General features: G+C 35.1%; 1 protein-coding gene across 11 annotated transcripts in view; it reads left to right on the top strand.

Moving 5' to 3' along the window:
* Positions 1 to 14,653, top strand: part of UHMK1 (U2AF homology motif kinase 1) — a 103,959-nt gene that overhangs the window by 13,519 nt on the left and 75,787 nt on the right. For 10 of the 11 annotated variants that reach the window (XR_002175755.3, XR_002175752.3, XR_002175750.3 and 7 more), the window contains exon 7: positions 2,004 to 2,092. Coding sequence is in view for 7 of the 11 variants with exons in the window: in XM_073805029.1 (XP_073661130.1) it covers positions 2,004 to 2,092 (89 nt within the window). In the remaining 4 variants the exon portion in view is untranslated. Of the gene's footprint in view, positions 1 to 2,003; positions 2,093 to 5,855; positions 13,006 to 14,653 lie in introns of those variants that run through there. The other variant, XM_004329142.4, reaches the window with a different exon arrangement.

Below are 14,653 nucleotides of genomic sequence, written 5' to 3'. Positions count from 1 at the left end.
GTCTCTACTTTTTAGGATGCCTTTTTATCTGAAAGAATAGTCTTGCCCTCAGCATTGTTTTAATCAGGTCCTTATGGTAAAGTAGTTCTAAATAATCTCGACATCTAATTCAAATTACTACTTAAGTCCTTTTTTTTTTTTTGGTATGCGGGCCTCTCACTGTTGTGGCCTCTCCCGTTGCGGAACACAGGCTCCGGACACGCAGGCTCAGCGGCCACGGCTCACGGGCCCAGCCGCTCCGTGGCATGTGGGATCTTCCCGGACCGGGGCACGAACCCGTGTCCCCTGAATCGGCAGGCGAACTCTCTACCACTGCGCCACCAGGGAAGCCCCACTACTTAAGTCTTTTAAGTCTGTCTACCTACTGTACTTAATTCTGTCTCCTCCTAATAATTTTTATTGCTGTAAAAGTCAAGCTTGGACTTCCTTGAATAAACGTTAGGGTAGACTATACTTACTCTTTTCTGTGTATATTGCTATGCAACACCTTTTTTCTACTTCTAAATACATTGAGCATTGAAATGTTTAAATGTTGCTCTTAAATCTTACTGTTTAAGAGTCTTATGTGAACTAAAGTGCAACAGATGATATAGTACCATTAAATGCCTTGTTAGTTCTAATTAGCAAGGTCATCTTCAAATAACACTAGTTTTAGGTAAGTTTGCCTTGCTAGAAATCGTAAGTGTTAGGACAGCTGTCTTGTAATCTTGATGGTGGTGGGGAAGAAGTTAGATTCAGACCTTCCACTTTAGACCAAAATAAATTGCAAATCATGTACAGGTTAGAGTTTAAAGCAAAACGAAGGGAGGGAGTAAAACAGGGAAAAAAGAAAAAGAAAGGAGAAAAGGAAGGAAGGATGGAAGAAGGGCAGGCAGGAAGGAGAGAATAAAGGAAAAAAAGTTGAACTAAAAAATCATGGGAGATTAAAAATATATATATTCTTGGAGTGGGGAAGGCCTTTTACTAGTCTGGCACAAAACTCCGAAGAGGTAAAATTTTAATTCAACAAATTTTACCTTGCATAAACCACCAAAGACAAAATATTTACAGCTCTTATCACAGAAAGAACCCCTATAAATCAAGCCAGTAGATAATGGGTAGAGGATACAAATAGACAATTTATATGAAAGGATGTACAATATATCTCACACACATATTTCATTCTCATTTATTGAAATGTTAATACCATACTATGATATCTTTGTTACCTGTTACATTGACAGTGAAGAAAATATATGAAAACCCTCCTGTGAGTGAGGTACAGGAAAACATATTCTCATACATCCCTGGAGAGTTTAAGTTGGTGAACCTTTATGAAAGGCAAATTGGTAACTCTAACAATTACAAATTCATATCAATTTTGACCTAGCAATTCCATTTCTAGAAAGTTAATTTAGAAATACACAAGTGAAATGAGATATGTACAAGTTTATCTATTGCAATATTGTTTATAATGGCAAAAAGCTTGGGAATAGTTTAATTATTCAGCAGTAGGACGCATTAGAGAGTTTATCAACCATGTATAGAGTGAAATACTACACAGCCATAAAAACAAATGAGAAAATTTCATGTAATGATATTGAAAGATCTAAAAATGTAATGTTAATTTTAAAAAAGCAAGATTGGAACTTTTTACTTAAAGCATATATGATCATGTTTGCTTGTATAAGCTTATAAGATTTATGGAAGGATACAGAAGAAACTGATAATGTTTATTGTCTTCAGGGAGAGGAACAGAATGACATTTTGGAAAGTGGGAAGGAAACTATTTTTTTGGATTTCGAGTCACTTGAATGTATTAACTATTCAAAAAGAATTAAAATATAAAAAGAATTATTAAATGCATTGAATTTCTATTGTTCTTAACTTAAGCTTAATTTTAGAAGTTATATAAAATGACCTCATTACTTAGATATGGATTCCTGAATTCTTTAATTTAAAATATGAAAATAATGAATGCTCATTAATTACATCTGATTACTGTTGTGTTTATTAATAACCAGATGTTGTAGAAGATGTAAAAGAGGAGTGTCAAAAATATGGACCAGTGGTATCTCTGCTTGTTCCAAAAGAAAATCCTGGCAGAGGACAAGTAAGTGAATATTTTCATAATTCCAGAATGATTCAGAGGTTATTAAAATCCTGTACAAAATGTTTTAATTTTGTAGAAAGATGTACACAGAATGTTGCTAGGGATTATGAATTTTGCATTATGGCTGTTTTTATTTTCTTGTACTTTTCACTTTTTCCAAAAGTTCTATAATATGCATGTACTTTTTTATCTGTTAAAATTTGTTTTTTTAAAATATTAACCTACTTTTAAGCCATTATATACAGGCCAGCTGAATCATATGCTAATTTAGGTCAGGGTCAGCTACAGAAATATTTGGCCCAATTTTGTTCTAATTAAGTATAGTTAGGAAACCATTTAGGTTAGATTCTGATTGTAATAGAATTATCAGTGATAATTTAAACAACGAAAATACACTGGACTGAGAATCCTGAAAGCTGAGTTCCAGTTTCAACTTGACTGGTTTTGTGATGAACCATAGTTTTTTCATCTATAAAATGTATAGGCTAAAACTATGATCACAGTTTCTAAAGAAAACTCTGTATCCTAAATTAAATCTTTCTTTTATCTGTAGTTTTTTTTTATTTTTCAGAAAACAGAATATTTTTTACTCTAAGTGTTTCTCAACCTCAACACCACTAACATTGAGCTGGATAATTCTTTGTTGGGGGAGCTGTCATGTACATTATAGGATGTTTAGCAGCATTCCTGGCCTCTACTCACTAGATGCCCTCCCTCCACCCTCCTCCTCAGTTGTGACATCAAAAATGTCTCTAGACAGTGCCAAATGTCCCCTGGTGGGTGAAATCACTTCTGGTTGTAGATTTTGTTTTTCATGGTTCAATATTATGAAAATTCTTGGCAACTGAAAAAAAAAAAAACAAAAGAAATCTCACTCTAGTCTTAGTGAAAAGTTATTGCCAGTCTAGTAATAACGGCACTTACCTCATTCAGTGTCAGGAACATACTGAATACATCATTGCTGCTTATTTATTCAACCAGTATTTATTGAGCATCTGTTATTTTCTAGGCACTGGGATACAACAGTGATCAAAACATAAAAGAATATATAGTGAAAAGTGCTATGGGGAAAAAGAGATTGGAGAAGAGATTTAAAGAGTGCTGTGGAGGGGTGGATTGCAGTTTTAAATAGGCAGGTGAGGAAGCACTAGTGGATTACACTTGAGTCAAAATTTGAAGGAGGTAAGGAAGAGAATTTCAGCAAAGAGAACAGCAAGTTCCAAGGCCCTGAGTATGCCTGGTAGGTTTGAGGAGGTCAGTGTGGCTATGCAGAGTGAGAAAAATGGGGAGTAGTGGGAGATTAGATCAAGGAAGTATGGGAGTGTAAGGGACAAATCAAGTAGAGTGAGCCTTGTAGGCCTTTGAGATAACATTGGCTTTTACTCTGAATGAGAAGGGAAGGTATTGGAAGATTTTGAATTGAGGACTAATGTGATCTGACTCGATATTAATCTGAGTGGTCAAAATAGAATGGGAAACACAGCATAGAGAAACAGTGGGAGTATTTTCAGGGGGGAAGTATCCATCTTTAAGATGATATGAAAAAAATAAGTCTTTATGAGCAAGAAGACATTTGCTTTATCACCAAAAGAAATAAGAAGCTTCTACTGATATTCACTGGAGAGTGAAAGCAACTTTTGATAAACTCTTAGAATCACAGATTTAACTTCCTTGGGTTATTGAAAATGTCTGTTGCCTAGTTGGTAAAGCCAGTTTGACTATTTCAGTTCAAATTAACATGTTATTTTTTTTAAGGAATATTAAAAAAATACTGGAAAGTAGACTATGGGATGCATCTTACAATTATAAAAGTGGTCAAGATTAAAATGATAGAACTCTAATATAATTATTTAATTACATAGTAAGTTATAAAATATGTTTCCTCTTTATTTAGTTCAGAATTATATAATGTGTAAAATTATAGGTTATCTATGAAGCAAGGAATCTGATAGAAAGCTTGGTATTCCTTCTATAATTGCATGTCTACTCATTTATTGAACTTTGGTGTATGGATTTTGGAGTAATTATGAATCAATTTTAAAAAGTCAGAAAGAGCTTCATTTTTCTCACTGGACATCATGTAATCTTCCTTTTGTATTTAGTGAAAAAGTATGTATTGCTAGAAACTACAGCTAAGCACATTTTTTTTGGTAAGAAAAGGAGATATAAAATATTAAGTATATCTAAGGTGAAAAGATGAGCATCAATTTTTAGCACTGGATGGTCTCTACTTTGTGTTCAAGAGTAATGCATAGCTTAAAATGTCATAGAATGGAAGAGACAAAATCAGTTCTACCTGTCCATTTTACAATAAATATGAATTCAGAAAATCCCATCACAGGCCAAAATATCCTAGGTCTAATGTCACACATCATCCTTAACAGAAATATTTGCATGAGACAGGGAGTGACCAGTCATAGGCAGGGCATGGAGCTTTGTTTATCAATGAAGAAACAGTCCATTAAAAAAAGTACTGTATTTGAAATTGCTTCTTTTTATGCCCTGAAGGTTTTTATGCCATTTGGTAATAACTTTGCTTCGTCAGCTGGGAAAAGGGCTCCTATGAAAGGGGAAATGAAAAGGAATAACCTGCCTGAACTTCTAGGTAGATCCAGTTTTAGGAAAAGGTACAAATGAAAGTTAAGAATTTGGAAGTTGATGTCCTTAAAACTGTCTATTCTTGCTTCCACTTTGAAAGTCTCTGAGTGTCCTAGGATGCTCGCACCTCAGTTTGAAGAATATATATATATATATATATATATTCTCATATATATATATATATATATATATATATATTTTTTTTTTTTTTGCGGTACGTGGGCCTCTCACCGTTGTGACCTCTCCCGTTGTGGAGCACAGGCTCCGGACGCGCAGGCTCAGCGGCCATGGCTCATGGGCCCAGCCGCTCTGCGGCATGTGGGATCTTCCTGGACCGGGGCACGAACCCGCGTCCCCTGCATTGGCAGGCGAACTCTCAACCACTGCGCCACCGGTGAAGCCCTGAGAATATCGATGTAACAAATGAGGCATACAACTGAGGAGGGAAGGCAGTTCTTTTCCTGGCTCACGTATTTACGGGTAACTGAGGACAAGTCATCTCAAGTCATGTCGCCTCCCTGTAACTTTTGCTTTAGATCATCAGAAAGAACTAATAAATTATTATGCTATTTCGTTTACCTATGGGAAAGGAAATTACCTAGTTTTAAACCTCTTCCTTGCTATAGTCGTGGCTTCTGCAAATCTTCTTTGAGACACTGTCAAAATGTCATTGTTCTCTGGGCTGTTCAGCCCTGTCTTCAGCAAATGTCTAGCACTATTCAGCACTCTTTTATGAAACTGACAAAAGGATGTATGTTTTGATGGAATTTTTCAGAATTGAAATGAGTTCTAAGGAAGTATTCTAAACTTTGCTGTTCAAAAATGTGGTCCCTGGACCAGCAGCATTGGCATCACCTGGAAGTCTGTTTAGAAATGCAGAGACTCAGGCCCCACCTTAGATCTACTGAAGTAGAATCTGCATTGTAACAAGGTCCCCAAGTGATTCATATATATATATATATATATATATATATATGTGTGTATGTATATATATGTGTGTGTATATATATATATGTATGTATATATATATATGTGTGTGTGTGTATATATATATACACAGACACACACACATATATATACACACACACATTAAAGTTGGAGAAGCACTGTTCTAAAACAATGTTGATAAAAATGAAGTTACTTTGTTTTCTCTGTCCTCTTACAGGTCTTTGTTGAGTATGCAAATGCTGGTGATTCCAAAGCTGCTCAGAAATTACTGACTGGAAGGATGTTTGATGGGAAGTTTGTTGTGGCTACATTTTACCCACTGAGTGCCTACAAGAGGGGATATCTGTATCAAACTTTGCTTTAATCAGTAACCTAAGGACTATTTCCTGTTTCTCCTCTTCTGTTTCCTGGGTTATTGTATTCTACATCTGAATGCAGAAGTACCCCCTTATCATTTTAAGGGAATACTTTGTATATTTATTCCATCCTACCGACGTGCAGCCATTGCTCAAGCAGTGACTGCATTGCAGACATTTGGCACTGAGTAGGACAAGACCTCTCAGCTATACATTGAGGGGTTTTAGAGCATCCATGTGGGCAACCTATTTTTGTGCAGTAGGGCAAGTGCTGCTCTCCAGTACGTAACCTAAAAAGATATTAACTCTTTCATGTGATCATGAAGCAAGGATGAATAATATCATGTTGTAGTGAATATTATGAACAAATTTGTTAGAGTTGGTGACATCACTTACAGATTATTCCCTTATGTTGTCAGAGGGGTCTTCCTTATTGATATCTGTAGTTGGCACTGGATGCTCTCAGTAATGTTAAGTAATTGTTAAGCAGCAATTCCCTACTGTGTTCTTAACACTGAGTTACGAATTTTTTTAAAGGAGTACTGTAGTACTGAATATTCCTTTAAAGAAACTGCAGTGAGCCTATCTACATTTTTTTTTTTAATTAAGGCTTTTAAAATAGGAAGCTAATGCTTGATCTTGCACAATTTTTATGTCCGGTATGTATGCTCGAGTGAGTGTGCAGGTGTGAAAGATTAGAGAAAATTTGAGTAGCTTTCTTTATAGTGTGAATCTTGTGAATTAATACAGTCTATGCCCATCTCCTCCCTACCTGTTTAATATCTGTAAGATTTAGGATACAAGTTTTTTGGGAGTCGGTCTGTCTGATAGAGTGAAATGAGAAAATAGTTCATTCCTGAGAGGCCCAGAACACACAAATCTAAACTGGGTTACATTGAAACTCTCTTAAAGTGAGAAAACTCTTGTAAAAGTTTTGGTACACATAAATTGCCCCTTTTTTCAGTCTGCTTTAGACCCTGCATTAGCTCATCTGTTTTGTACTGAATCTTCTAGGATCACTGTAAAATTTCTCAAGGTAGAGTTCTGTCTACTATGATGAAAAATTGACTTGGGTCAGAAAGAAAGAATTAGTTGTTCAGCGAAGGGAAAAGGAAAAAAAATAGGCAAAGGGTGCATAGTCAAGGATTATTTGTTTCTTTCTTTCTCTCTCTCATCTCCCTCCCACTCCTTCTTTTCCTCTTCCCCCATTCTTTACCTCTATCCTTAGCTGAAGAGACGTTAGAGGAAAGCATCCTAGGTGGTCAGGTGATCTGACTTCTGATTACAAGGAAGTTAAGAAAGGTGTAGCTATAATAAGGTAGAAATAGAAAAGAAGAAAAACTTACGAAGAATTCTTAAAAAGATTCATAGCAATCTAATGTGTCCCCCAGTAGAGGAAACTAGTATTCGTGAGTTCACGGGCACAGGTTGACTACATGGTTTCAGGAATTATAATTATGGATTCCTCCCACTTTACAGTAGATTGTCTTCAAAGGTTTAAATCTTAGGAAACCTTTATAAAGCACTGATTATACAAAAAAAGAAAGGTATACAGGTTATGAATTTTTTGTTTTCTTAACTAAATGAAAATTTTATTTATTTATTTATTTTCCTAAGGAAAAAGCTTTTATATCTTTCCCTGCTGGAAGCCTCCTCATATAGTCTTCCCTTGTGTGTGCCACGCAGGTTATTGAGAGCCCAATTAAGAGTTTACGTCTCAGAGGATGAATTATTTTACCCTATGCAGACAATTACCATTTGATATTTTAGTTAGTCACAGTTACCTAATTATTCAGGACTCTCCTTAATATTTGTTATGAAGCCAAATTCGGTATAATGAATTGCCAAAAGATCTGTGGCGTGGCGCCCAAGGGAGAACTGTAGAGTAAGCTTCTAATGTGTGCCCTTAGAAGGAAGAGCTATTATTTTTCATTTCGGCCTTTTCAGAGGTTGATTAGCTGGTTTGGTTTCAAATAAAAATTCAAGAGAGTATTGTGGAGACCAAAGCTTTCCTAAAACATAACCGTTTGGATGGTAGCAGCTTCCATGGTGATTAAAAACACCAGGTCTTTCCATACATACTGATGAACACAGAATGCAAATGAATTCATTTTAAGGGCAAGTATTCTAGGTTAGCACATATACCTTTCTCATTCTCCCTCCCCCGACTACCACCAAAAAGAAAAATCCTTACAAATAAACTGCAGGTAGGCTTCTAAGCTTAATGTTGCAGTATGCTGCTAACATCTTGATGCTGAATTTCACAGCATTCTTCGATCGTCTTCTTATTGCTGATGTATTCATGCGTATATGTAGTGTTTAACACTGTAGAATTTTATTATAGAAGATGCTAACTAGATTTTAAGGGAGCTGAGGGAATAATTGATAAGCCTAAGTAACCATGCATCGAATTAAATATTTTATATTTAAGCCACAAAATTGAATGGAGGTGCCTCCTTTGACTTAAATTGTTATTTTATAGCTCTTAGCCCATTACTACCAAAGATGACATTTGCAGATTCTCCCTCCCTCTTCTGATATTATAAGAAGTTTAATCTTGTTATCTTTTTTAAACCTGAACCAAATATTGAATGATGCAATTTTCATGATCCTTTAGGATGAAATATATACACAGAGATTTTGATTCCTTGAAGTTTTAAAGACAGAAATTTTCTTTTTGAGAGGTAGGGTAAACATGTGAGGGTTCATGTCACTTAACCCCTACCATTTTGGGAAAATTTTATCTCAGGTAGTTTTTCTTTCCCTAAATTAATGTCTGTGCTTCCTTCCCTCTTGCCTTCCAGTTTCTTCCTTATTCCATGGTATTTTCATGGTACATTTTTGTCCCAGAAAAGGCATGTAAATTGATAATTCTATAGGAAATCTTTGGTTCTTTGGAAACATATTTGGAGGAGGTCGCTAGTTGGCTACTTTCAAAACTTTAATGCTGTATTTAGAGAAGAATAAGTAGAGTTGGACACCTCAGTGAAAGATAGCACTGCTAAAAGAAACTATTTGCTGCATTTTAAAGGAGTAACAAAATGAGCCTCTTACAATAAGAGATTGCATTTATTATTACTGAATGTCTTCCTTGTTTTGTGGCCATCAGTATAGAAACTCTTCAGAGAAAAATTCCCTCTCTGCTATTCCTTGAGCCAATACTAGGCTTCTTTTAGAACAAAACCATAAATATAGTTTTACTCATCCTTCTCCCTGTTTTCATTGAGACAAGTATTGCCTTCTTTTTGGTATTCCAGCTGCTAAATAAAGAGGGCTGAGCTATGTTAAATTAACCTTTTTCAAAAATCTCTCAATTCTTATTTAACTTGCCTTCTAGATTCATATTGCTTGTACTTATATTTTAACCTTTGAACAAATTTATTATAAGGAATGCTGCCAGAAAGAGTGCTGCCATGTAAAGGAAGTTGAAGAAACTATGAGCATAAGGTTTGTTTCTGTCTTAGTACACTGGGCTTTCACCCTGGTAAGGGAATCAGTTACCTTTATGGAATAAATTATAGTCAGAGTTACAATACTCAGATGCTGTTTTATGGCTCACTTGAGTTATTTCTCAAATGCAGGTAACTGGCATTTTGGCATCATTATCTTTTTAGACTTATATTGTGACCTTATAAAATTAGGCCTATTTTACCTAATTTCTACTATTATACTTGGCAGCATGACATTTTATTTTTTATAGTTTAATGAAAATCAGCACCATAGTAACTGATGATAAGTATGATAACATAGTTACTGGGTGAGGGAGTGAGGGAGACACTCAGTAACCACGTGTTTTACCTGGACTTTTATGCAAAGGTACGTGCTAGGTGGCTTTATTCAGATAAGTGTAGAGATGGAATTGCATCATGACTTTTAGTCTGGTGGATGTGTAGACAGTCAAAGATTTAAGCAAGTGCCTTGTGTTTCCTGGAAAATATTAAAACTCATTTGGGTGAACGCTTCCCAAATGATGATAATTATTGCTCCTTTGCCTTTTCCTTGGAATAACTTCTGGATTGAGTCACTTAATATAAAACTCCAAAATTGCCTGGGTTTGCCTTTTTTTATATGTGTAAAACTTCATATTTGATTTTTCCCCCCAATATTACATATAATGGAAAGCCAGAGTTATCTGGCAGAATCAAATTCTTCCTTGGATCTAGTTCCATTTTTAATATTAGGTTCCTTCTTCAAATCTTACTACTCTAGCTCTGGTAAAATTTATTTATTTCTTGTCAAGTGTGGTCACAATACAGACCAGCCTTTGGTCACAATTAGCTCAAAAGAATTTCCATTTCTTCTTAAGGTGCTCAATAAATCACCTTTACTTTGAGATGTTAGCCTTTTCAGGTTAGTATTACTTTCTGGCTTTCTCAATGAATATAAGACTGTTGAATCTCTATGATATGGAATTCATCTGAGCCTCTTACGGTATATTTGGGTAAGTTATATTTTCTTAGTTATAGAGGAACATGGATGTTTTAGTTTTTGAAGTACCCCAAATTTTAAAGATTTTGTTTTGTGTTAGGTTAGCTGCTTCTCTACCTGACACCACAGGGTGTATCATGTTTGTTATCTTAGCCACCTCCCCTTCTCCAGTGTCTTTCACTGCTTTTTAAATTCACACAGTGAATGACCAATAGATTTACACACTGACATGCAACTGACAAGTACTTATGGATATTTAAGAAGGTAAACAATTTTAACTGTTTTTCCTGCAATTTTATAGGAGAAATGGGCTGTAAAAGAAATATCTATAAACCAGAGAGCATTTAGGAAATTGTTTATTTTATAGGTAGTCATGAAGGTGATCTTCAGGATATCAGATGTATAGTTTACACAATCTTTGTTCTCCTGATATGAAGTTTTTATTCATTTTCCTACAACTCAGCACTTTTGTTGTCCCTTATACTGTTTAGAACGATTAATGTTTTATTTGCTTTATTTGTGCTTTTCAGAGAGTTGTCATAATCATGGCAGTTATGTTTGTGACACCATAAATGCTGGAATTCATGGGAAATCTATCAAATGATTGCCTGAGTGTTATTTCCCTGAGTAGCTGTCACAATATCCTAAAGAAAATTGATTTTGTTTTTGAAAGTCATGTATGTTTTATGACTTAGCTTTGTGGTATTTTAATTTAAAAGCACAGAGAAGCTTTGTGTCTTATTTTGCCTTATATGACTGTTGATCCTTGTTGTGTTGTGCAGAAAAGAGCTTCTTTTGCTATACTACCTTGTATAATGAAAATAAGTCACATTCTGAAGAAAAAAAACCCCAAAACTGGAATTGTCAAAATTTTTGTTCCTTTTTGGGAAACCCTTATGTAAACATCAGAGCTATTTGTTATCATAAACTCTTGATTGTCAGCAAGAGAATTATTCATAGTCACTTCTATCCCAGGGTGGAATTGCCTTCCCCTTCTAAGCTCTCTCCTTAATAGTATTCATGATGTCAGGACAGTGAGTGTGTAAAAGCAAATGTAGTGAGGTGTTCTAAATCACACATCCAAAATCACGCATTTGTGGTCTAAGTCTTTTCAGTTATTTGAATTATCTATAGCTGTGTTATTTTATTAGCATGAGTTGTCAGAAGTCTGCCAAATTTAAGAGTTAAGAAGAGAAAGGTAAGTAATAAAAATAGATGAGGGGAGGAAAATATCTTCCTTATTGGTGTTATTAATTGTTCATATAGTTTATGACCTAAAAATGATATTTATTTTTAAAAATCCAGGTTTGGTACCTGTAACATAGAAATGTTGCTGTTCCTACACATTCCTCATCATTGTTTCCCCAGAAAATTATTTTAAGAGTGTATGAGATCAGACTAAATATCCATATTCAGTTTGGTCTAATTTTTTAAAATACATATTTAAGTTAAACTCCATCTTTTGTGTATTTGGTATATATCAACACTTATGCAAATCAAGGATCAGAAAGAAACGGGATTAGCCATCTCCTTATTTCCCTTTGCACAGTGGGTACAGTGGGTGGCATTAGTATGCACTAGCTGCAGTGTTATAGCACCTTATGAAGTAAATAGTGTTTATTATAATAAAAAAAAAGTTAAGCTGCATCTCTGTAGAATATTTACTTTGCAGAGTGTAAAGCTGTCATATCTTTTTCCAGTAGGATTTAACTCCTTCATTCTTAATTTTTTTGAAAAAAAAAATCTTCAGTAATTTAACATTCCTTTATATCCTCTTAACAGTGGCAAATCTGGGGTAGAAGGGATTTTTTTTTCCCCCCAAAGGGCTCCATCTTTGTTATCTTTTGGTCACTCTTTGAAATCCAGTTATGATTAATAGATTTTTAACAGTTTATGGCTTCCCATATCAGCACTGGAGTGTCTGGTTGTGAATATTAAAACCTACTACTATTTTCCCTCAATAACATGTAATTGCTATGTTTTTGATTAGAAGGTATGGTTAGAAAAAATGTGAACGATCACTTAAACCAAAGCCAGTTATAAGGAGTATTCTCTCCTGTTGGTTTACCTTCACCTCAGAACTACAAGAATATTACAGTACATAGTGCATAGTTGTCTGTAACATTTCTACCAGTTGTTTCAATAGCGTATTGGTCTTGGCATTTCTTGGCACTATGGTTCTCTGTTCTTGGTGATGTCTTACTATTTTGTGATTTTTTTTTTTTTAATAACTAAGTGGGACTATAAATGTAGATGTGTATCAGTACCAAGAAGTTCTTTTCTCAAATCCCTATATTTCTGATTTCAAGTCTTTTAAACCTGTTTTTTCTTGCTGAGTAGCAAAGAACTTTTACTTTCCACTTTCCTATATACCTAAAAAGTATGGACACTGCGTTTCAATTAATTGTACTGCATATAGTTTTTTGCTGCAAACGTTATCTGTAAACACAATTGCCTTGTTCAGTTTTGTTGTAAACTGACTTACCATAAGATGCACTGTTGATACGCTTTCTGATGTGTGTTTGTTTGATAAGGGTGATAAAATAAAGCTTAAAAATAAAGGAATTGCTTTTTTATTTCAAATATTTCTGTATTTAGTATAAATATTCAAGTTTAGATAACAGGTAAGTATACTTATTTTACGATTTCATTTTTACTGAGAGCTACCATTGAAAAATTTCCATGTAGCTTCATTCATTCATTTCTAAAGAATGTGATTTTTCATCTTTGAAAATAGTACATCAAACTGACAATACTGAAACATATTTTTTTTTTTGGAATAAATGTTCTTGATAATTTAGAAACAGCCTTGTTTCAGGAAAAGAACCAAAATTCATAGTTGGGAGACTTGTGTTCTAATCTTGGTTCTTTTATCAAGTTGGATGACTTTAATCAAGTGACTTGATTTCTGACAACAGTGTGAGATAGTAGGTTCAGCCATCAGTTGTGGAGCATCTCCTAGATGATGGTACTATTTTAGATAGTTTATGTCATGTTTAATGTTCCCTTTTACATATGAAAACTGAGGCCCAAATAGGTTAAATAAGCTTGCCCAACATTTCCTGTGACTTAGAGGTGGTAATCCTATACTGGTCTCTCTAGTAGTGGCATGTTTTTTAGGAAGCCTATGGCTGTTCTGTATGATGAATTCAAGGGAAAGAGACTGCTGAGACGGATACCCTAAGAGACTGTTTTAAGAGCTCAGAGTTGAGAAAATGAATGTTTAATCAGTAATTCTCACAGTCACCATATAACAGCATCACCTGGGAGGGCTTGTTAAAATACAGATTGCAGGTCCCCCACCTCTAAAGTTTATAACTGTAGTTCTTGCTGGGTCTGAGAATTTGCACTTCTACCAAAGTTCTCAGATTATGCTGCTGCTGCTGGTCTGGAGACCGTACTTTGAGGAGCACTGATCTAAACAAAGGACTTGAGCTGTAGGATTGGAAAGCTACTTGGGAGTCCGTCGTTCTCAATCCCTCCTTCTCCCTGATAGTTGCAGTAAAAATAGTAACTAATTGAGCACTTATTTTGTGCCAGGCACTGTGCTAAATGCTTTTTGTTCATTATCATTTTTTCCCCCACACTAATAATCACAAACCTGTGAGGAAGGTACTGGTATTCACTTCATTTTATGGTTGGGAAAATGAACATTTAGATGATCTTACTTCCTATGGTTACATAGTGGGTAAATGGATGTCTGGCTCTAAAATTATGTTCTTAACACCACTATGCTGGATTGCCTTCTAGTCAACCCAGTAATTCCTCTCTGATCCATCTTCCCTTTTCCATTTCCTTTGATACTACTTAGTTTAGTCCTTGATCTCTCCTCCTTACTCTAGCTTCTCACAAGATCCTCATCTTTAGTCTCATGCCCTCCAGCCTCTGCTTCACAATGCTGACAGTTTTCATTCTTAAAAATAAACCTGATCATGCTACTCCCCGCTTCAAAAATTCTTCACATTATTTCCTATTTCTTTTCCTGCCCATTTGCCTTCAAAATAATATCTAATTCCCTCAGATTGGCATATAAGATTTTTCACAATCTGGCTCCTCCTACAAATCTTGCTGCATTTCCTCTCTGTTTATACTTTATGCTTCGTCTGGACTAAACTATCCATCTTTCTACAAAGACCTTTTTCTTGTATCTGAGCTTCTTATCAAAATGTCATTCAATTCTCTGTCCCCCCATCTTACCTGTGTGATGAAATCCTGCTCATCTTTTAAAACA

Source organism: Tursiops truncatus, chromosome 1 (genome assembly GCF_011762595.2).
Source record: "Tursiops truncatus isolate mTurTru1 chromosome 1, mTurTru1.mat.Y, whole genome shotgun sequence".
NCBI classification, from domain to species: Eukaryota; Metazoa; Chordata; class Mammalia; order Artiodactyla; family Delphinidae; genus Tursiops; species Tursiops truncatus.
The sequence above is the reverse complement of the archived record's forward strand: the minus strand, read 5'-3'. Positions and strand labels throughout refer to the sequence as shown.